Here is a 13,911-nt window from a genome sequence, read left to right as displayed (position 1 = left end):
CTAGCATGTGCCTCTCCTCTCTCTTTTACCTGCTCATCGTTACAGACCTCCCTACCCGTATCTGGTCTCTGAAAGTACAGATGGAATGGTGGTTGAAAAGACCCTCACACTGGTTCCTAGTACTAGCTATTCAGAGTATTAAGAGTATGAAAGGCCAATGGAAGTTTCTGAAACTGCTACCACCACACCCCTCCCCAGCCAAGATCGTAAATTAAAAACAACCACATCCCAGGGGAATGGTAGACATGTGTGCCACTCTCAGAGGGAAGGTGATCTCGGTCAAACTAATTTCATTTGCCAGCCAGCCTGTACAAAAACTAGATGGATCACGGCAGTTGACAGGGAAATACCAAAGTTTTACCTAGTAGCTGTCTCCATGCCTCATGCTCAAACACAGCAGGTGATCGGTTTCTCTCACTAACCCTTCCCTTGCGTGTTCCCCAGAAACAAGACTGACCAGAATCCTGGAGAAATTGGGGGTGGAAGCAGTGATTGCCTGAAAACAGGCTAGAGGAAATTTTTGGGTGGAGGTGATGGAAATAGTCTAAAACTAGATATGGTGATTATTGTATGACTATAAATTTACTAAAGAACATTGATTTGAACACCGAGATCACCTCCCCTCTGAGAGTGGCACACATGTCTACCATTCCCCTGGGATGTGGCTGTTTTTAATTTACGATCTTGGCTGGGGAGGGGCGTGGTGGTAGCAGTTTCAGAAGCTTCCATTGGCCTTTCATACTCTTAATACTCTGAATAGCTAGTACTAGGAACCAGTGTGAGGGTCTTTTCAACCACCATTCCATCTGTACTTTCAGAGACCAGATACGGGTAGGGAGGTCTGTAATGATGAGCAGGTAAAAGAGAGAGGAGAGGCACATGCTAGAGTGGGGCTAATGTATTTATTTAGCAATATCCAATTTATTTAGCAATACGAAATAGCAAAAGAAAAAGGCAATTTATAGACTGTGCTAATGACAGAAAGTAAAGGTGGTTAAAACTAAACTACATTGATAACAATATCATGTAAAAGGAGTACACATACATATAAGTTTAAGAGATCCCAACACATGTTTACTATTGATCAAACATCACTTGGCTAAATACACAAATAACATCAGTAAGGAGTATCCAAAAGCAGTAATGAGCTCTATAAGATAGTAACTATTACAGTAGATGTCAAAAGCTCACCAAACTAGGGGAGAACAGCACTGGGAAAGTCATAAATCCAAACCTTGTCAGGTCTGCAGCTGAGAGAAACTCAGGCGTCTCCCACAGCGCTGCTTGCTAGTTCCCAAGAATGCTGGGGCTGTTGGCGCTGTTGTTAGAAGTCAAGGCATCTTCTGATGCTATACGCTGCAAGCTACATGTAAGTTTTCAAGGTGTTAACAATCTGAAGAATGTTGCTGCTGTTGTCATTGCTGCTGCTGTAGTTCTTGGAGGGTAGGAAGTCTTCTGATACAGCAAGCTGCAAGCTGCAAACAAGTTCCCAAAAAGGCTAGAATGATGACAATTCACCATTGAGGCAAGTTCCGATCTCTTACTCTGAAACAATCCAATCCTGAAAAGCAGTCCTGAAACTGCAAATCTGAATAGTAATCTCTTGAAACAGCAATCAATCAACATCAATATGTCACCTGAGGTCTGTCTTATGTATCTCTTTAGATGCACCCCAGAGCCAACTTTGTGTTTCTGCCTCCCCTCTCAAGGAATTGCCAGTTCCGGGAGGGTTTGGCAGTTAATGATAATAATGTTGCACATTAGGCTGATGAAAATAATACCCACTGTTCTCTCCTGGGACCATCAGCCCAAGGCCTTCCAAAGCTTGGCGACGTGCCTATCACGTCATCCTGATATAACTTTGCTACTTCTTCATCTGCTGATGCGGGCGAAACAGACAGAAAGCAACCTCATCTCCTGTGTCCCCTGCCCGGGAGAATGAGACACAAGAGAGAACTTAACCCCTGATCACAGCACAGAAATCACATCATACGCAGGAACAGACAAAAGCTAATAGAAGTCAACACTAGCCAATGAAGGCAAATTTCTTCCAACATCTTCCCTACAAGGTCAGATAAACGGAAGGACCCACTGGTGGCTGGACCTGGCTGCGATGTACTCTAAAAGGGGCCAAGTTGGTACTTTGGGTCCCAGATGTAATGTCAGTTCAGACCTTGTGGTCCAACACTCTTCTAAAGATCTGGGTGTTCCCTTTCCTCAATGCATGATTACTCTGAGTAAATGTCCATAGGTTCCTTTGAGGAAGGAGGGGGTGTTCACTACCGAATGGCAACTGTTGTGGGGTTTCAGGGCTCCTCAGCACAGGAAGCTGGCTTCTGTTTAGTGCCTGGGTTCTGGGATCGAGAACTGGCTCAGGCCCGACTGAGGAAGCAATCATGACTTTTCATTGGTATGACTGCCCTTAACCTCCTGATCTTTCTTGATTTATTTAATTACATAAATTAAGTAATAAGTTGAGTGCCCATCTATCTTATTAACCATCGCCATGGCTCGCTACAGTTTACTCCTGCCGATTCCCCCCTCTCCCTTATTCTGACCTTGCAGCTCATGGTGATAATTGTGCCCACCTTGTTTCTGATGGTTAAATGGTGCCACTGGCCTGTCATCCCCATTGCTATGAGCCCTGTTCCATACTAGCATCTCTTACTCCATCCTGTCTACAGAGGGCAGCTGACCACGGGTCTCAGTGAGGCTGGAGTCCCACTCACTGGTGCATTCCTTGTCACTGGTAAACAGTGATCTCCGGGCCATCTCACAGAATATACAATGTTGAGTTTTCCAGCCTTACATACTATATCCATTCTAACAGGCCCACATTTAGGGGCCCGGCTGAGAAAAGGAGGGGCCGGTGAGGTGGAAGAAAACTAGGAGAGTAAAATTGTCATTGAGCCTAGCAAAACAAGTGCTAAAGAGGGGTGCGGAGGGAGGGCTTAGATAATGACTTCTGGATTTAGCAAGATGGAGATGGTTTAGGGCGGGGTGAAAATAAAAACCCAGTTGGAACAGGCAGAGAAGAAAATTAAGAAGTGAGCTAGTGACGTTTTACTGTGTCAGAGGGCAGAAAAAGGAAGGTGTTGATGACGGGGAACAGGGAGGGACCTTGGGAGAACTTTGCTTTTTAATATGGGCAGTATTATAGTATATTTTTATGTTGATGGGAGCAATGAATGGGAGAAGTAGAAATTTATGAGGAGGCAGAGAAGAGAGGGCTATTTTCAGAATCACAAGTTTTAAGCAGGAGATGGGATCCAAACCACAAATGATGGATAGCCTTTGATAGGCCTGTAAACATTTTTTATTGTAACAGCAAGGAGGGCAGAGCATGAGTGTACAGACGGAGGTAAGCGGTAGGTGAGGGATGAGGTGCTTGTGATTTTGTCTGTTATTTTCAAGGAAAGATGAACTGGGGAAAGGTGGGGTGGGGGGTGTCTATGATTTATGAAGAAAGACGATCAGGTGGGAATCATACTCTAGGAGGGCGGGAAGGAAGGTAGGCCCTCCTTGTAAGGGAGGAGTTGGGAACTAGGATTCCTTTGAAAGCCTTCCTTATTTTGTTTCTTTTTCCCATCATGCTCCATTTTCATAAGGATCACAAAATAAATTTCTTTCTTTCAGAGGTAAAGTATAGAATGCAAAACCCAGCTCTTTTTTCAGCCCTTGCTAGGTGAAAGAACACTTAAGTCTTTGCTTGCATATAATAAACATAACTCTTTTTCTTTGCTTGCATATAATAAACATAACTTTTTCTTTGCTTTGCTTGGCATTTTTTCATTTCTGATTAGGTCTACAATGGAAATTAGGCTGTGGAGGAAAAACGTCACTTGTAGCAATACAAGAAATTCAACAAATGTTTTCTGAGTTACCACAGGGTGTCAGGTGCTATTCTATCACATTGACTCCAAGGCACAAAGATCCCTGGGCTCAAGATGTTCACCGGAGAAGGCAGGAGACATATAAACTGTAAGTCATGTCAGAAGATAACAAGTGCTGTGACAAAAAGGAGGAGAGAGAAAGGAATGGAGAGTGTGGGGGAGAGGTGGTAGGAAGGCTGTCATTTTAAATTGGGAGGTGAGGGTGCGTCTCACTGACAAGTGACAGTTGAGCAAAGGTTGAAAGGACATGAGGACGTTCCTTGGCTGCACAGTTACCTGAGGGAGTACAACAGAACAAAAACTGGTGCTATTAGCACATTTGCTAATGATGATGAGAGAAATCTTAATTAATCAAAGGGAAAGAGGGCTCTGCTTTTACAAATTCTAAGGGAATAAAGTAAGTGGAAAAAGTGGAGACTCAACTGCAGGTTTGCCTGAGCGTACAAAGAACACCCAGGATGTGGTATATTCCTGGAGAACAGTTATCTTTAAGGAGGTAGGTGCAGAGGTGAGAGTGAGAGAAACTGGGAAGTATTTGGGAGGACCTAAATAAATTAGTAGATGTAAAGATCGGAACCAACTAAGGGGGAGAGCTCTTGGGTGGGCACCAGGGAAAGCTGCTTACTACAGGGAAGGTAGACCGCAGTGACTCAGAATCTGTGAGAGCTAAAACCGGGGTGAGGATTTTATGCTCCCGATCCATAGGCTACTGCTTTTCATGCCGGTTGGACAAGCACACAGGTTTGGTTTCTGTCCGTAGGTTTTTATTTTCCCTAAGTTCATCCCATCATTCACATCCCGAGTAGGCACACTTTTATTTGTCCCTGCTGCACCTTTAGTAGCTGATTGTCTAAAATTCAAGTCCCCAAATAAAATCCATTAGTAATCACTTCACAACAACATTGGAGTGAAAGTCCCCCTTTAAGCACAAACTGGACTATCCTCACAGGTTCAGGCGATGTCTAAACATGTCATGAGAACTGGAGAGACAGAGCCACTGGGAATCCCTTTAACATCAGGAATGAGCATCCTCTCCGCCAGAAATTCAGTCCTCTGAAGGGAAGAGAGGCGGCGAGAGACCCCTGGCCCAGTGATGTAGAGAAGTGATTTTGAGGACAGCAGGATGTCTGTATCTTTTTTTACACTCTACACGGGATTCCTTCTGGTGCAGGGAGAGGGCAGCAAGTTAAGTAGAAGGATGTGTTTGTCAAAGAACCGGTGCGACTCGGGAACTGAGCAGGTCTGACTTGAAACTCATGAAACAACACGCCCCTGAGTTGGGAAGGGACTTTCCTCCTCTGCTGGTAGAGTGCTCAGCGAGGTTCGGACGCGTCCGAGTGGGGTCAGCAGTCCCGGTGGCTTCGGCGCAGTGCCAGCTTGGTGAGCTGTGCATGGGAATGGGGGCAGCAGCCAAGTGGGGGGGTGCCTTTGCGGGGAGCCCGTCCGCCTCCGCCTGCGGCCTCGGTGGCGTCCCGGCACCGTGGGGTAGCGCGCAGTTGGTGCGGCCCAGCCCTGTCGGGTTGTGACTTCAGCGGAGAGGATTAGTGGCAGCAACAGCCACGAGCTGCCTGTCAGGACCCCACGCAGAGCGCGTGCGATCGGGGGCGGCAGACGCCCGGGCCGGCAGGACGCGGCGCCTGCGGTCAGCCGGTCGCGTTCGGATCTGGCCGTCTGCCTGCCGTTGGCGGGCTTGTGAGCCTCGGGTAAACGACTACACTTGTCGTGCCTCCGCTTTCTTCTCAGCAGGTAATGTCCAGCTGACAGGGGTTTGCAGAGACTGCATCAGCTTACACACGCAGGCACGGCCCTAGGGGACGGCGCTCCGCAATAGGAAGCAGGCACGGTACGGGGCGGCTTGTCTGCGTCGCCGTGCACACGGCGCGTCACACGGGGCCGGTCCAGCGGCGCCTGGTATTCAGAGTAATCGCACGACATACCTTGTCATTGGCGGCAACCCCCGTCACAGACGTGCCGAGCGCTCTCTCTGCCCGGCAGTGCTCGGGGTGATTTAGGACTCTGCCACGTCACCGACGAATTCAAGAACTGTCACTACGGGTGAGGACGTGGGCAGGTAGACAACAGGGTTCACCGCTGTGTATTTTTTCTGCTTTTTGGGGTGTTTAAAACAATTATATATTTTTCAATACCACATACAGTTCACGATCCTTATACCCGTATTATTTAAAATCGTACAACGAATGGCCCGCGCCGGGCACCAGGCAGATCGTCGTTCAAATAAAGTAACCATTCAGGACGCCAATTGGTTGGAGCGGAACGGGCAGGGCGGAGCGAGCGTCACCCGCCGGCCGCCAGCGCGCCCCAGGCGGGAGGCGGGGTCTCGCGGGAATCTCGGGGGCCGGGCACTGGCCACGTGACTCCCCGGGCCGGCCACGTGACTCCCCGGGCCGTCCGCGTGCCCCGCCGCAGGGGCCTCGCAGCCACGCTGGCGGCTGCCCCGGCCGGAGGAGGGGGCGGGACAAATGTCCGTGCGTAGTACGTGCCCCGCCTCTCCCGTCCCGGAGCCCGGATGCAGAGTAACGCCATTACCGCCGGAGCCGCCGAGAGCGTTCGCGGACGGGGACTGGACTCCGGACGGGTCGCGCCATGAGACTCCTCCCCCGCCTGCTCGTGCTTCTCCTGCTCGTGTTCCCCGCCACCGTCTTGCTCCGAGGCAGCCCAGGAGGTGAGGCGAGGGCACTGGGTGACGGGGCTCGGCCGGGAAGGCGACGGCAAGTTTGAAGCTGGAGGCGTTGGCGGCGGCGGCTCCTGGGTCCCGCGTCCACCTCGCCGGGCTCCTGTCCCCTCCTGTCCGTCTCCCGAAGGGTCGTAGGGCGACAGGCGCGCGAGGCGGCACCCCCCGCCGGGCCTCCGCCGCTTCCACGCGGCCTCGCGGGGCGGCCGCCGGAGGACGTGGGCGTCCCGCCGGGCCGGACCCGCGCCCGCGGCCGGTGGGTCCCCGGCCCGAGGGAGGCGGCGAGGGCCGTTGGCGCGGCGGTGCCCGGAGCCCGCGCGGCGCTTTTCATTTTGTCGGCTGCCTGCGGCGCCGCTCCACCCCGTCGTGGGCTCTGGGCTGACGTGGCTTTGGTTTCCCCGCTGGGAGCCGCCTCCATCCATTTGCCGAAAGCTTGGCTGTCTGAGCGCCCGAGCTCTTAGTGCCCCGTCCTTTCTGCTCGTCTTGCCGGGGCTCAGCGCCTGGCCCCGGCGCGCGGCCCGGACCCCGGCTCTCAGAACGGCGCTCCCGGGGGCGCTGGGCCGTCCGGGGGGGTCTCTTCCTGGCGCGCCTCGTCCCTCTCCTTTGTAGCCGTGTTTTGTGTCGTGGCATTGTCATGTCCTGAGAAACCGTCGTCTAATTTGAGTTTTACTGTTTTTAAGTTTAGGCGTATCCCTTCCAACACTTAACCCGGTACACAAATGACTTAAATAGCAGGACATTAAAAAGGCGGTGACTTGGCTGTTGGCCTGCTTCTACCATGGAGCAGGTGTAGTCTGGCTGCATGATCACTGATCCTTGGGTTCTGTAAGTGGAGGCGAGCCTTGTGGCCAAATGAGTGCTAGTGACAGCTGCCCGCGGGTTGTTTTGCAAGGAAAAGTTACGTGACTGGTTTTTACTCCGTGGGTAGAAAACCAAGGGTGAAAATTAACCAGAGCTGTTCATGAATTCATTTGCAGGTTGAGGGATTCTTTTCCTTAACCAGTTGCTTCCTGGTTTGTTCTCACTTGCTTTGTAAAGAAAATTTGCCAATTCTACTTGTATAGAATCCAGACTGTATTTTGTCATGTTTTAAGCCGTTTTCTTTTTTAAGAAACATCAGTATGTAAACTGAACTGGTTTTCTTTAATTTTTTTGTGAGGGATGATCTTTTCTTTCAAAAGATGTTTTCACTTAAGTGTTTACAATTGAAAATGATTAGATTTTATAGGCACAAAATTGTTATTGGCTAACATTAAAATAAATTATTTAATGTCTACTGAAACACAGGGTTAAAAGCCGTTATGTCTCAGTCCTGAAATTTAAGGACTTTATGTCAGACAGAGACATTTTTCTTACTGGTTTTTGAAATGACTTGTAAGTTATGAATGCACTTTTTATTTTAGTCTTTGTTCAACAAGAAATAGAAGCTGTTTTTCCGTTCATAATGTGTGATTCAGTGTTCTTTAATACTTTGCATAAATCTTAACAGCCGTTGAGAACTCAGGGAACTAAAAAAGACTTAAAATGCGTGGTCCTTAATATATACTGTTTCTGTTGGGTATTGCAGCATATACACATGCTTCCTTTCCCACATTTTTCTCTTCTGAATTGCCACATCATCATTCTTTCTGAGAAATGTTGGAAGAGTCGCCAGAACTTTGAAATTTCTTTTGAGGGTCTTGCCTGAAATGGATTTAATGTGACTTATTTAGAGTACTTTTACCTATAAAATGATGAGTTATTATTTCTTAGCGTTACATTTATATTTAACTTTTACTTTGATATTAAGTGTAGAGGAAGTAAAGTATCTTAAAACGTGTTTGAAGTCATATACAAAAATAAAAGCATGCTTTCTTTCTCTGCTATTAACTCTGAAGTTACCAATAAAGATTTTTTGGATGCCATACAAATACTTTGTTCCTTGAAATTACATGCTGTCAAGTTCTAAGAGTTTGAGCTGTAGTCAGCAATGTTTCTTGCCTAGATATTGAGATTGCTCTTTCCCTTTAGACCTGAGTTTTTTGGTTGTTTTTGTTTTGTGTGATTAATGACAGGATTAAATTTTGGAATTTCTTACCTTTCAAACACACTTATTTTCCTTAATTTGCTTAACAGAATTGCTTGGATTTCTTATTTGGACTTCAAGACATCTTTAGTTTCAGGAGTTCAATTTTTCAACTGTTGGGTGCTTTTTAAAATTAAACAGCATTTCCCATTAAAATTAAACAGCAGTTGTTAAGATTACTAAAATAAAATCACGTGAATATTCTTAGATGCATTGTAATTTGACATCATTCAAATGCACTGGGTAATGGAATTACTCCAGGGGGGAATTTTCATTGATTGTTCTTGAGATTAAAAAACATCAGTATTCCAGGATAGTTAACTGCTTGTTTTATGTTTTTTGTTTTATTGTTAGGCTCAGTAGCAGTGGCTCAAGATCTTACAGAAGATGAAGAAACAGTAGAAGATTCAATAATTGAAGATGAAGATGATGAAGCCGAGGTGGAAGAAGATGAACCCACAGATTTGGTTAGTTTATGTACGATTTAATGCATGTACGTAATATGTCTAGAGTTTGTCCTTTTTATAGAAAAAATTGGTATTAAAATTCTTGCTTTAGGGGTTTGTTACTGTGATCTCTGTGGATTAAAGTTGGGAGACTAGGGAGCAGTTCTTGGGGATGGATCGTAAGTATTTTCTGGAATAGGAAAGGGAAATGACATGACATGACTATGAGGGTGACAGTGAGGTGGGAATAGCGCTGGATCATTTACTGGTCGATTTGGGATACACACTACTTAGGGTTCTGACCTTGGGTACCTTGTCTGTCTGGGTCTCAGTTTCCCCTTTCTTTTTTCTTTCCTTCAATAAGCAAATATTTATTATTGAGTCCCTTCTGTGCGCCAGGCACTGTTGTGGATACTGGGGTGAACGAACCAGATATTTTCTCTGCTGTCATGGAGTTCATGTGCTTGAGGCAGTGTTTGTGTGAAGAGTAAAGGGCTGAGTGAAGATCTCTTAGAAGTCTTCCAGGTCTGATACTTTTATTATAAAATTGTAGTGTGACAGTAAGAACATTGAACTAGAATGAAGGTTATTGCAGCATGCTTCTAGCTAATTTCATTCCTCTCTTGGATTACTGTCATCTATCCTGCACAGATACTTATTTTCTTTCTCTTTCCTTTCCCACACTTGAATCTGGAAACTTTTGTGATTCTAGATTTTGTCTTTTTTTTTTTTTTTTTTTTTAGATTAAACCATATCCCTATTTTTCTGTTATGTCACCATAAAAATAATTAGCCTCACATATAGATTTCTGCTCCTCTTTTGACTTACCCTGATTTTTATGGAGTAGCTTTCCAACTAAGCTAATCTGCCTGCTATTTTGTCGATGTGTAAGTTCCCGTTTTTATGCATCTGCACATACTCGTACTGTTTCACTTGACGTGAACACCCTGATTAATTTTTGTACTTTACTAATTCCCCTCCTTCAGGAAACCTTTACTGATTACTATGTGTCAAGCCTTTCATGTGTGTGTATATCCGTACTTTTAGGGTTTACATTAGGGCTGTGCATCTTCAATCCATTTCATTGGATGCATGACTTTAACTAATTCAGTACATTCCTCCATCTTTAGACTTGACTCTTCCAGAAGTGCCACTTATGGTAAGATAACTTGGAATGAACATTGGAAGGGAATCCATCCACGAATTGAGTATTAGAGATGGTATTTATGCTCTGAAATTGGGGCATATACAGAAATTTTATAATAGATTATATTGTTAAAACCGCCTTTCTGAAATTACGTGGGCTCTCTAGCACTGGAATGTACTTGTGGAGGAAGAGAGTAGAGTAGAAAACTATTAGATCTTTGTTACATTTACACTTTAGCCAGGACTTTCTATGCCTTGATAGTCTCCCTTGTCTTCACTTCTTACCCTGGCCAGTTAGTTCGAAAGTCTTAGTACCCTTTGCTGTGTTGCCCTTCTCAAAGCAGGAAATGATTAGGGCATATTGAAGCAGGAAGGCAGGGAAAGTGTTTTCTTCCTTGGGACTAGACTATACAGCAGTGGGGCCACGTAAGCTAAAAAGGATAGGCCCCTAGGGCCAGAAGGACTACAAAAGTTACCTCCAGAACTGAGGGTCCTACAACTTCTATTGTTATTCCCCAGGATTTCCATTATCAACTTATACACAACTCCTTTTGGCATCAAGGAATTAGGGGATATGGAAGGATCCTTTGCCACTGGGCCTGTGTCTGGAGTCAAGGGACAGAAAGGACATTTTCCTAAGATCTGAGATATCAACAGGTTTAGATGCAAATTACTAGTTTAAATTTTTCGGTGCAAACTTTTTTTTTTTAAAGTCACCTGGGGCTTTTCTACCCCCTTGATTATCCTTTAGTCTCTAAAGCTGTGGGTGGCAATGTAGCTTGTCATTCTCTAAAAGTATTTTTAACAGAAGTGATGGCAATTTTTGTTTTAATTTTTCATTAAAACAGGCCCTATCGTAGTAACAGTAGCTAACATAAAAATGTTAGTATTGTTATTTAAAATAGATAATGCATTCAAATGGATCAGAATTTAAAAGATGCAAGGTATATAGTGAAAAGGTTCTCTTGCACACCTCCCTGTCCTCCAGCTGCTGAGGTCATCTCCCCAGTATGACCAATGTCTTTACTCTCCTGGGGGTAGTCTGTAATAGCCGCAGTATTTTAGAGAGTAACCACATAGCAGGTAGGTGATAACAATATACATCATACATATATGTACGTCTATATGGCTTACGAATTACTATAAGATAAATGAGTTGTTTGCCTTTACTTAGATATACTTCCAGTTCTTCACAACTAGCATTCCAAACGTTTACCACTTTCAAACTCCGAAATCAGTCCTTCAGTCTTAGCAACATTCCCTTCAGTGTCGCAAAATAAAGGCCATGGAGTGTGAACTCTCTTGAATTTTCTACTTTCTGTTTCTAAATATATTATTCACCCATCATTTTTACATTTTCTTTACCATCATGCTTCTTGAAAGAGTGAACTGTATAGTTTTTCCTTTCTGTTTAGTTCACATTTGTTCTGGTAAGTTGTGTGGTCCCCTGTATCTAGTAAAACTGTTCTTGCTAAGTCACCAGTGAGTGACCTAGTTGCCAAATTCCTGGCCTGTTTGCATTTGTTATCCTATTTGAGTTCTTTTTAGCATTTGCTGATTACCCCTTCCTTTGTGGTGGCTTCTTTGGTACCCTTGCCCAGCTGCTGCTACCTTCTCTCCTCTGCTCACCCTCTCGTTGATGAAACCTGTGATTTCAGCCACCCCCACCTTCTGTTGATGACTTGCAGATCTCAGTTCTAGCGGCCAACCTTACTGCTCCTGAGCTTTACACCTGTATTTTAAGCTCTTTGCAGGGTAGCACCATCTGGGTGCTCAAATTTTGCATGTACAAAATAGAATTCAGCATATACTCTCCACCTCACCCGTATAAGCTATTTCTTGTTTTCATATGGCTCCAGCTGTTGCCTTGTTGCTTCCATTTCTTTTTATTCCACAACCCATTATTAATCAGATCTTAGGGATGGTTTGTCTTACCCATTTCTCGAGTATAACCTTTCCTCTTTATTCATACAGCTTATTCCTTCCTGCCTTCTTGTCTTTGGTCTGTTTTCCTACTTGTGGGTCTCTCTTCCCAAAAGTAGAAAATCATTAACTCTTATTAAATGAAAATTATCATTAAGGACACTTAAAATATAGTATATTATTGCACATTCACATAAAATATTCATAGTATATTATTGCACATTCATCAAATGTTTAAGTGCCTTGTCTCAAGCATATGAACTGGGTGTGGTGAATTTTTAAAGTATAAAACTGTCTTTGTCTTTGCCCTTGTGAAGTCTGTCTATTGAAAAAGTATTTTATGTAAATGAAAAGTTAACCAATAAACACTGGTTCCTATAAGCATCTCGATTTATTAAGGGTCTGGACACTTCAAATATATGAATCTCTACACTGGTGCCTGGAGAAAGGCTGCACTGAGGTTTTAAACTAAACTTTGTTCACATTTTTTAGCAACTTTATTGAGATATTTGCACATCATAAGTCACCTGTTTTAAGCATACAATTCAGTTATTTTTAGTGAATGTACCAAGTTGTGCAATTCTGCAACTTTAATCAAGTTTTAGGACACCGCCATCACTCCATCATCCCAACATGACTTCTAGCTGCTTGCTTGCTTTTTTTTACCCATTTCTTCCAGTTGTGTGACGAATTCTCACGGGAAAACTTTTCTGTTTATCAGGATGGAAATCTTTGTAGGCTGATAAGGTGTTGTAGAGCGGGGTCAAGAAAATGTGGCCGCACCAAATCCAGTGATGCCCGTGTCTGCTTTCACACTGCAGCCACATCAAAGGCAGCACAGAGTTGAGTGGTTACAACGGGGACCATATGGTTCTGAAAGCTGAAAATATTGATATGTGGTCCTTTACAGAGAAAGTTTACCAACCCGCACTTTACAATCTTGCAGTTGAAAGTGTGGTTTGAGTACCAGTAACATAGCATTTCCTGGATGCTTGTCAGAAAGAATTAATTTCAGGCTTTAGACCTCAGTCAGATCTGTAAAACCTCGGGGGTTGGTAAGCACATTACTGTTTGAGATGCCCCACTCTAGAATTTTTATTTTAACTCATGAGATACAATGAAATTCCTACCACTGCGAATCCCAACAAAAAACGTTGGACAGGCAATATTTTATCCCAAGTTGTAGTGAAGTCATTATTTGTTAATGGTGGTTTGTTTCCGTCCTCCCTACCCCCCACTAATCCCTTTTTAATGTTGTTTTTCTTAGGCAGAAGATAAAGAGGAAGAAGATGTATCTGGTGAACCTGAAGCTTCACCAAGTGCAGACACGACTATCCTGTTTGTGAAAGGAGAAGGTAATAGAGAAATAGTTGTATTAACTCAGAGGAATTTTGTAAATGACAGGGTCACTTTTTTGGGAAGCGTTAGTAATGCTTAAGGTCTTTTTCATCTTCCTCTCTTACAAGTATAGTGTAAACATATTTTGAGAAAACCCTCTTATATATTTATGGATACCCATGTCTATTAGGTAGTATTCCTGGCATTTAAATTAATGGGGGACATAAATACTACCCATTCTAACTGGAAATTAAGTGTTTCTTTGAAAGAAAACTGCCACAGTAAAATATCTCATTTTGAGTGGAAACATTAGTGAAATATTAAATCTTTACAATTAGGCCTTGGTTGGAGACTGGGTTTCATTAAAAGAAAATAAATATAATGGCTTGTATTTAATGAGGGCTATAT

The 13,911-nt window shown here is 44.3% G+C and overlaps 1 protein-coding gene across 1 annotated transcript in view; it reads left to right on the top strand.

Annotated features, from left to right (window-relative positions):
* Nucleotides 1–6,313: 6,313 nt before the first annotated feature.
* The window catches only part of SSR1 (signal sequence receptor subunit 1), a 39,130-nt gene continuing 31,532 nt past the window's right edge, over nucleotides 6,314–13,911 (top strand). Inside the window, exons 1-3 of the mRNA XM_081057280.1 lie at nucleotides 6,314–6,576; nucleotides 9,005–9,117; nucleotides 13,433–13,520. Coding sequence (XP_080913406.1) covers nucleotides 6,498–6,576; nucleotides 9,005–9,117; nucleotides 13,433–13,520 — 280 coding nt within the window. The 5' untranslated portion in view covers nucleotides 6,314–6,497. The remainder of the gene's footprint in view (nucleotides 6,577–9,004; nucleotides 9,118–13,432; nucleotides 13,521–13,911) is intronic.

Source organism: Rhinolophus hipposideros (genome assembly GCF_964194185.1).
Source record: "Rhinolophus hipposideros genome assembly, chromosome: 8".
NCBI classification, from domain to species: domain Eukaryota; kingdom Metazoa; phylum Chordata; class Mammalia; order Chiroptera; family Rhinolophidae; genus Rhinolophus; species Rhinolophus hipposideros.
Note: the sequence above shows the minus strand (reverse complement) of the source record. Positions and strands in the feature narration are given on the sequence as shown.